General features: G+C 32.0%; 1 protein-coding gene across 1 annotated transcript in view; it reads left to right on the forward strand.

The window, feature by feature from the left end:
• The first annotated feature begins 2308 nt into the window (after nucleotides 1-2308).
• LOC133646032 (genetic suppressor element 1-like) overlaps nucleotides 2309-10175 on the forward strand; it is a 163207-nt gene continuing 155340 nt past the window's right edge. Inside the window, exon 1 of the mRNA XM_062040985.1 lies at nucleotides 2309-2379. Within this exon, the coding sequence (XP_061896969.1) occupies nucleotides 2370-2379 (10 nt within the window). The 5' untranslated portion in view covers nucleotides 2309-2369. The remainder of the gene's footprint in view (nucleotides 2380-10175) is intronic.

Genomic DNA, 10175 nt, shown 5'->3' on the forward strand with positions numbered 1-10175 from the left:
AGCACTTTAAATTTTTACACACACTTGTTATTTCATATGTTGACCAGAGGGGGAGCACTTCCAATGTTTACACATACTTGTTATTTCACATGTTGACCAGAGGGGGAGCACTTCCAATGATTACACATACTTGTTATTTCATATGTTGACCAGAGGGGGAGCACTTTTAAAAGCGACACACAGTCAATGCTGAAAAATCCCTCCTTTTTGGGACCACCCTCATTTTTATAGATTTCACCACCAGGGGGTGCAAATGAGACAGTTTTCTCTATTGGGACCATGATTTGGGCAATTTTATGAAAAGAGTTGTAATTTTACTCGACAAAAGTCACAATTTTATAAGAAAACTTAAAATGTTGGCAATATTATAATAATAATAATAATAATAATTGGAATTTTACTTGGCAACATTATGACAAAAGTCACAATTTGACTAAAAAAAATGTCACTATTTTACAAGAACAACAAAAACATTGGCAATATTCCGATAAAAGTCAGAATTTTATGTGACAAATGTCACCATTTTGCATGAAAAAGTAATAATTTTACACAAAAAAAAAGTCATTTTACGAGAAAATATTGCAATATTACAGAAACAGAAAGAACATGAGAAATTGTTCCCAATTTTATAAGAAAAAAGTCGACACATTGTGAGAAAAAGACTACTTTTAGCTCTTTTTGTTTGTTTGTTTGTAATTGTTTTTTATTACAGTATGTCTCTATACACATATTTATTAAATTTTTTTTAATCAATTTTCGGCCAAAGGGAGCTTATTTCAATTTCTTACACACACTTGTTATTTCACATGTTGACCAGAGGGGGAGCACTTTTAAAAAGCGACACACAGTCAATGTGGAAAAAAATCCCCTCCTTTTTGGGACCACCCTCTTTTTGACCAGCAGGGGTGCAAATGAGACAGTTTTCTTTATTTGGGACCATGATTTATGTCATCACTTGAGAAAAATACCTCCTTCTTTAGGACCAGCCTTTCTAGATATATAAAGATGTGTATTTACAACATTAATAATATATACATACTATGCGAATATAAAAAAGCTTGTCGTGAAAAATTAGTTGCAATTTCACACGGAAAAGGTTAGAATTTTACAAGGAAAACTTAGTGTTATAATAAAAGTCGTCAAAGTCGACATTTTACAAGAAAAACTGAACATGTGTGCAATATTACGATAAAAGTTGGAATTTTACTCAATAACAGTCGCAATTTTACAAGAAAAGCTCAAGAATTTGGCAATTTATTGAAAATAGTCGCAATTTTACTCGACACAAGTCACAATTTTATAAGAAAAATGGCAATATTATAATAATAATAATCTGAATTTTACTTGGCAAAATGATGACCAAAGTCATAATTTCACTCAAAAAAATGTCACAGTTTTACAAGAACAACACAAAAATTGGCAATATTGTGACGAAAGTCTGAATTTTATGTGACAAATGTCACCACTTTGCATTAAAAAGTCATAATTTTACGTAAAAAAATAATAATTTTGATATGAGAAATTTTATAAGAAAAAAGTCGACACATTGTGAGAAAAAGACTGCTTTTAGTTATTTATTTATTCATTTTGTTTGTAATCTTCATTATTTACTTCAAGTTATTACAGTATGTCTCTTTATACATATATATATATATTTTTTTTTTATTTATTAATTTTGGCCAAAGGTAGCTTATTTCAATTTCTTACACACACTTGTTATTTCATATGTTGACCAGAGGGGGAGCACACACAGTCAATGTGGAAAAAATTCCCCTCCGTTTTGTGACCACCCTCATTTTGACCAGCAGGGGTGCAAATGAGACAGTTTTTTTTATTGGGGACCATGATTTATGTCATCACTTGTTCACACCTCCTCATATGGAAGATACTTTTCCTTCTTCGTGTCTCAAGAAGGGCGGAAATACAAGAACACACACACACACACACACACACACACACACACACACACTGATGGTAGAGGCGTGACTGGCTAGGTCAGGGGTCGGCAATCCGCGGCTCTAGAGCCGCTTGCGGCTCTTTAGCGCCGCCCTAGTGGCTCTCTGAAGCTTTTTAAAAAATGTATGAAAAATGGAAAAAGATGAGGGGAAAAAATATATATTTTTTGTTTTAATATGGTTTCTGTAGGAGGACAAACATGACACAAACCTCCCTAATTGTCATAAAGCACACTGTTTATATAAAACATGCTTCACTGATTCGAGTATTTGGCGAGCGCCGTTTTGTCCTACTAATTTTGGCGGTCCTTGAACTCACCTTAGTTTGTTACATGTATAACTTTCTAGGACGTGTTTTATGCCACTTTTTTTTCTGTCTCATTTTGTCCACCAAACTGTTAACGTTGTGCGTGAATGCACAAAGGTGAGTTTTGTTGATGTTATTGACGTGTGTGGAGTGCTAATCAGACATATTTGGTCACTGCATGACTGCAAGCTAATCGATGCTAACATGCTATTTAGGCTAGCTGTATGTACATATTGCATCATTATGCCTCATTTGTAGCTATATTTGAGCTCATTTAGTTTCCTTTGAGTCATCTCAATTCAATGTATATCTCATGACACACTATCTGTATGTAATATGGCTTTTAATTTGTTATTTTTGCTCCAATATGGCTCTTTCAACATTTTGGGTTGCCGACCCCTGGGCTAGGTAATGAGGCTCGCTCGCCTGAGGGGTGGGCGACCTCACCAGGGGCGGGAAGAAGTACAGCAAGATGGCGGAAGGCTTCTCTCTCGTCTTGCTTGTCATCTTCCCACTGTCAGCGCTTGGCGAGGGGAGGGGAGGGGAGGGGAGGGGAGGGATGATGTTTAAGTGCTGATGGCAGTCCCTGGTTACTGCTGGGACCGAGGGCGTCGTCTCTTATTGGGCGACGGCGTGTATCTGACAGGCGAGTGATAGAGAGCGCAGGAAGTGGCGGGGGAGGGGAGGGGGGGGTGTCTTGCTTCACATCACTCTGTGTGTTTTGAAGGTGGGGGGGGGGGAAGATTTAAAGCCGAGGCGCGGGTGCTGTTTTATTGACCTCATCATGAGACTCTCTCTTTCTTCCCAGCCCCCCCACTATAGATTGAGTTATACAGCTCCCGGGGTGACAGGCCTTCCCTGCTGTTACCACGGCGATGAGGTCAGAGGTGGCCGCTCGTTATTGGCTGTTGTCTGTAATCATCGCACATCGTGATGTGCGTTTGTCACCCCCCCTCCCCCTCCCCCCTTCTTCCTCCTCCTCCACTCTTGACCTCACCGACCCCCTTTCTCTGTGCAGCATAGCGTGACACCCCCCCTGCCCCCCCCTACACGGGGAACGAGGGGTCCGACTGTCTCCAACTGGAGGTCAGGGCTGTTTATTTGTGTGTGTGTGTGTGTGTGTGTGTGTGCGTGTGTGTGTGTGTGTAGTTCTGATGACACAGAAATTAGTGTTGTCTTTGCAACACACACACACACACACACACACTCATGTATTTGTTACCTTCTTGAGACGTGAGAAAAATGCCTCCCTCTTTAGGACCAGCCTTTCTAGCTATATAAAGATGTGTATTTACAACATAAATAATATATACATACTATGCAAATATTAAAAAAAAACTTTTCACAAGAAAAACGTCAAATTTTGGCAGTATTATAATAAAAGTCGTGATTTTATTCAAGGTGAGTCAACATTTGACAAGAAAAACTGAACATTTGTGCGATGTTATGATAAAAGTTGGAATTATACTCAATAAAAGTCACAATTTTTCAAGAAAAGCTTTACATTGTTGGCAGTTTTATGAAAAGAGTTGTAATTTTACTCGACTAAAGTCACAATTTTATAAGAAAACTTAAAAATGTTGGCAATATTATAGTAATAATAATAATAATTGGAATTTTACTTGGCAAAATGATGACAAAGGTCCTAATTTGACTCGAAAAATGTCACTATTTTACATGAACAACAAAAAAATTGCCAATATTGTCAAAGTCAACATTTGACAAGAAAAACTGAACATTTGTGCAATACTGTGATAAAAGTTGGAATTTTACTCAATAAAAGTCACAATTTTTCAAGAAAAGCTTTACATTGTTGGCAGTTTTATGAAAAGAGTCGTAATTTTACTCGACTAAAGTCACAATTTTATAAGAAAAACTTCAAAATGTTGGCAATATTATAAAAATAATAATAATAATTGGAATTTTACTCGGCAAAATGATGACAAAGGTCCTAATTTGACTCGAAAAATGTCACTATTTTACATGAACAACAACAAAATTGGCAATATTGTCAAAGTCAACATTTGACAAGAAAAACTGAACATTTGTGCAATACTGTGATAAAAGTTGGAATTTTACTCAATAAAAGTCGCAATTTTTCAACAAAAGCTTTACATTTTTGGCAATTTTATGAAAAGAGTCGTAATTTTACTCGACTAAAGTCACAATTTTATAAAAAAAACTTAAAAATGTTGGCAATATTATAATAATAATTGGAATTTTACTCGGCAAAATGATGACAAAGGTTCTAATTTGACTCGAAAAATGTCACTATTTTACATGAACAACAACAAAATTGGCAATATTGTGATAAAGGTCCGAATTTTGTATGACAAATGTCACCATTTTGCATTGAAAAGTAATAATTTTACATTAAAGTAATCATTTTACGAGAAAATATTGCAATATCACAGAAACAGAGAGAATATGAACAATTTTACATGAACAACAAAAAAATTGGTAATATTGTCAAAGTCAACATTTGACAAGAAAAACTGAACATTTGTGCAATACTATGATAAAAGTTAGAATTATACTCAATAAAAGTCGCAATTTTTCAACAAAAGCTTTACATTTTTGGCAATTTTATGAAAAGAGTCGTAATTTTACTCGACTAAAGTCACAATTTTATAAAAAAAACTTAAAAATGTTGGCAATATTATAATAATAATTGGAATTTTACGTGGCAAAATGATGACAAAGGTCCTAATTTGACTCGAAAAATGTCACTATTTTACATGAACAACAAGAAAATTGGCAATATTGTGATAAAGGTCAGAATTTTGTATGACAAATGTCACCATTTTGCATTAAAAAGTAATAATTTTACATTAAAGTAATCATTTTACGAGAAAATATTGCAATATCACGGTAACAGAGAGAATATGAAAAATTTTACATGAACAACAAAAAAATTGGTAATATTGTCAAAGTCAACATTTTACAAGAAAAACTGAACATTTGTGCGATGTTATGATAAAAGTTGGAATTATACTCAATAAAAGTCGCAATTTTTCAACAAAAGCTTTACATTTTTGGCAATTTTATGAAAAGTCGTAATTTTACTCGACTAAAGTCACAATTTTATAAAAAAACTTAAAAATGTTGGCAATATTATAATAATAATTGGAATTTTACTTGGCAAAATGATGACAAAGGTCCTAATTTGACTCAAAAAATGTCACTATTTTACAAGAACAACAACAAAATTGGCAATATTGTGATAAAGGTCAGAATTTTGTATGACAAATGTCACCATTTTGCATTGAAAAGTAATAATTTTACATTAAAGTAATCATTTTACGAGAAAATATTGCAATATCACGGTAACAGAGAGAATATGAAAAATTTTACATGAACAACAAAAAAATTGGTAATATTGTCAAAGTCAACATTTTACAAGAAAAACTGAACATTTGTGCAATATTATGATAAAAGTTGGATTTATACTCGATAAAAGTCGCAATTTTTCAAGAAAAGTTTTACATTTTTGGCAATTTTATGAAAAGAGTCGTAATTTTACTCGACTAAAGTCACAATTTTATAAAAAAAAACTTTAAAATGTTGGCAATATTATAATAATAATAATAATAATAATAATTGGAATTTTACGTGGCAAAATGATGACAAAGGTCATGATTTGACTCAAAAAATGTCACTATTTTACAAGAACAACAACAAAATTGGCAATATTGTGATAAAGGTCAGAACTTTGTATGACAAATGTCACCATTTTGCATTGAAAAGTAATAATTTTACATTAAATTAATCATTTTACGAGAAAATATTGCAATATCACAAACAGAGAGAATATGAACAATTTTACATGAACAACAAAAAAATTGGCAATATTGTCAAAGTCAACATTTTACAAGAAAAACTGAACATTTATGCAATATTATCATAAAAGTTGGAATTTTACTCAATAACAGTCGCAATTTTACAAGAAAAGCTTAATATTTTTGCAATTTTCTTAAAAGAGTCGTAATTTTACTGGACAAAATTCACAATTTTATAAGACAACTTAAAAATGTTGGCAATATTATAATAATAATAATTGGAATTTTACTTGGCAAAATGATGACAAAGGTCATAATTTGACTAAAAAAATGTCACTATTTTACAAGAACAATTTATTGGTCTTTATCATTTACTTCAAGTTATTACAGTATGTCTCTATATACATATCAATGTATTTAATTTTTTTTAAATTTTGGCCAAATGGGACACATTTCAATTTCTTACACACACTTGTTATTTCATATGTTGACCAGAGGGGGAGCACTTATAAAAGCGACACACAGTCAATTTGAAAAAAATCCCTCATTTTGACCAGCAGGGGTGCAAATGAGACATTGTCTATTAGATGCAATGTTATTGGGACCATGAATTATGTCATCACTTGTTCACACCTCCTCATATGGAAGATACTTTTCCTTCTTGGTGTCTCAAGAAGGGGAGAAATACAAGAACACACACACACACACACATTCTTGTATTTGATACCTTCTTGTATTTGTTACCTTTTGTTAAAAGAAAAATGGAACATTTGTGCAATGTTATGTTAAAAGTTGGAATTTTACTCTAAAAACAGTCGCTATTTTACAAGAAAAGCTTAAGAATTTGGCAATTTTATGAAAAGAGTCGTAATTTGTCATGATCCGTGGTCCAGATCGTGGTTTGTGTTTTCGGTTAGTTTTGGACTCCTTTAGTTCCTGTTTGTGCACCTCTGAGTTGGTTACCATGGCTACCTATTAGTTTCACCTGCCTCTTGTGTTCGGGACGCTCACCTGCTGCTAATCAAAGACATTATTTAAGCCGGCCTTTGCCAGTCAGTCGGTCTGGCTTCTTTGTTTGCTTCACGCTACTGTTACTTAAGTTTTGCTTGTCTCCTAGCCCCAGCTAAGTATCTAGCTTCAAGGGCTATCGGCACCTTGTTCCGTCAGTTTTTTTCTGTTTTGCACCTCTTTGAGTTTTGTTTCAAGATTAAATCATGTTCCTACCCGCAAGTCCTGTCCGGAGTCATCCGTTTGCATCCCGGGAGAACAAACCTCGCAGTAAGTTGCGACCCACAGATAACATAATTTTACTCAACAGAAGTCACAATTTTATAAGAAAACTTAAAAATGTTGGCAATATTATAATAATAATTGGAATTTTACTTTGCAAAATGATGACAAAAGTCATAATTCTACTCACTGTCACTATTTTACAAGAACAACAAAAAAATTGGCAATATTGTGATAAAAGTCTGAATTTTATATGACACATGTCACCATTTTGCATGAAAAAGTAATAATTTCACGAGAAAATAATGCAATATTACAGAAACAGAAAGAATATGAGAAATTGTTCCCAATTTTATAAGAAAAAAGTCGACACATTGTGAGGAAAAGACAGCTTTTAGTTCATTTAATTTTTTTTGTAATTGGTTTTTAATCTTCATTATTTACTTCAAGTTATTACAGTATGTCTCTATATACATATTTATTAATTTGTTTTCATTCATTTTGGCCAAAGGGGGTGCATTTCAATTTTACACAGACTTGTTATTTCATATGTTGACCAGAGGGGGAGCACTTTTAAAAGCGACACACAGTCAATGGGAAAAATCCCTCCTTTTTGGGACCACCCTCATTTTGATAGATTTCACCACCAAGGGACCATGATTTTGGCAATTTTATGAAAAGAGTCGTAATTTTACTCGACAAAAGTCACAATTTTATAAGAAAACTTAAAAATGTCTGCAATATTAAAATAATAATATAACTTGTTGGCAACATTATGACAAATTGTCATAATTTCACTCAAAAAATGTCACTATTTTACATGAACAACAAAAAAATTGGCAATATTGTGATAAAAGTCTTAAAAATTGGGGCAATATTATAATAATAATCAGAATTTTACTTGTCAAAATTATGACAAAAGTCGTCATCTTACTCAAAAAAATTCACTATTTTACAAGAACAACAAAAAATTGGCAATGTTGTGATAAAAGTCAGAATCTTATATGACAAATGCCACCATTTTGCATTAAAATGTAATAATTTTACTTAAAAAACTAATTATTTTATGAGAAAATATTGCAATATTACAGAAACAGAAAGAATATGAGAAATTGTTCCCAATTTTATAAGAAAAAAGTCGACACATTGTGAGAAAAAGACTGCTTTTAGTTCTTTTTTTTTATTTTAATTTTTAAATTTTTTTGTTTGTAATTGGTCTTTATTATTTACTTCAAGTTATTACAGTATGTTTCTATATACATATGTATTTATTTTAAAAAATTTTTATTTTGGCCAAAGGGGGCGCATTTAAATTTCTTACACACACTTGTTATTTCATATGTTGACCATAGGGGGAGCACTTTTAAAAGCGACACACAGTCAATGTGAAAAATCCCTCCTTTTTGGGACCACCCTCATTTTGATAGATTTCCCCACCAAGGGACCATGATTTTGGCAATTTTATGAAAAGAGTCGTAATTTTACTCGACAAAAGTCACAATTTTATAAGAAAACTTAAAAATGTCTGCAATATTAAAATAATAATAATACTTGTTGGCAACATTATGACAAATTGTCATAATTTCACTCAAAAAATGTCACTATTTTACATGAACAACAAAAAAATTGGCAATATTGTGATAAAAGTTTTAAAAATTGGGGCAATATTATGATAATAATCAGAATTTTACTTGTCAAAATTATGACAAAAGTCGTCATCTTACTCAAAAAATGTCACTATTTTGCAAGAACAACAAAAAATTGGCAATGTTGTGATAAAAGTCAGAATCTTACACGACAAATGCCACCATTTTGCATTAAAATGTAATAATTTTACTTAAAAAACTAATAATTTTACGAGAAAATATTGCAATATTACAGCAACAGAAAGAATATGAGAAATTGTTCCCAATTTTATAAGAAAAAAGTCGACACATTGTGAGAAAAAGACAGCTTTTAGTTCATTTAATTTTTTTGTTTGTAATTGGTTTTTAATCTTCATTATTTACTTTGTTATTACAGTATGTCTCTATATACATATATATATATATTTTTTTTATATTAATTTTGGTCCAAGGGGGCGCATTTTAAAATAATAATAATACTTGTTGGCAACATAATGACAAATTGTCATAATTTCACTCAAAAAATGTCACTATTTTACATGAACAACAAAAAAAATTGGCAATATTGTGATAAAAGTCTTAAAAATTGGGGCAATATTATAATAATAATCAGAAATTATGACAAAAGTCGTCATCTTACTCAAAAAATGTCACTATTTTACAAGAACAACAACAAATTTGCAATGTTGTGATAAAAGTGCCACAATTTTGCATTAAAAAGTAATAATTTTACTTAAAAAACTAATAATTTTACGAGAAAATATTGCAATATTACAGAAACAGAAAGAATATGAGAAATTGTTCCCAATTTTATAAGAAAAAAGTCGACACATTGTGAGAAAAAGACTGCTTTTAGTTCTTTTTTTAATTTAATTTTTTCAATTTTGTTGTTTGTAATTGGTCTTTATTATTTACTTCAAGTTATTACAGTATGTCTCTATATACATATGTATTTATTTTAAAATTGTTTTATTTTGGCCAAAGGGGGCGCATTTCAATTTCTTACACACACTTGTTATTTCATATGTTGACCAGCACTTTTAAAAAGCGACACACAGTCAATGTGAAAAAAAATCCCTCATTTTTGGGACCACCCTCATTTTGACCAGCAGGGGTGCAAATGAGACAGTTTTCTTTATGAGGACCATGATTTATGTCATAACTTGTTCACACCTCCTCATATGGAAGATACTTTTCCTTCTTGGTGTCTCAAGAAGGGTGTAAATACAAGAACACACACACGGACACACACACACACACACACACACACACACACACA

The sequence above is a fragment of the Entelurus aequoreus genome, linkage group LG03 (genome assembly GCF_033978785.1).
Source record: "Entelurus aequoreus isolate RoL-2023_Sb linkage group LG03, RoL_Eaeq_v1.1, whole genome shotgun sequence".
Classification (NCBI taxonomy): domain Eukaryota; kingdom Metazoa; phylum Chordata; class Actinopteri; order Syngnathiformes; family Syngnathidae; genus Entelurus; species Entelurus aequoreus.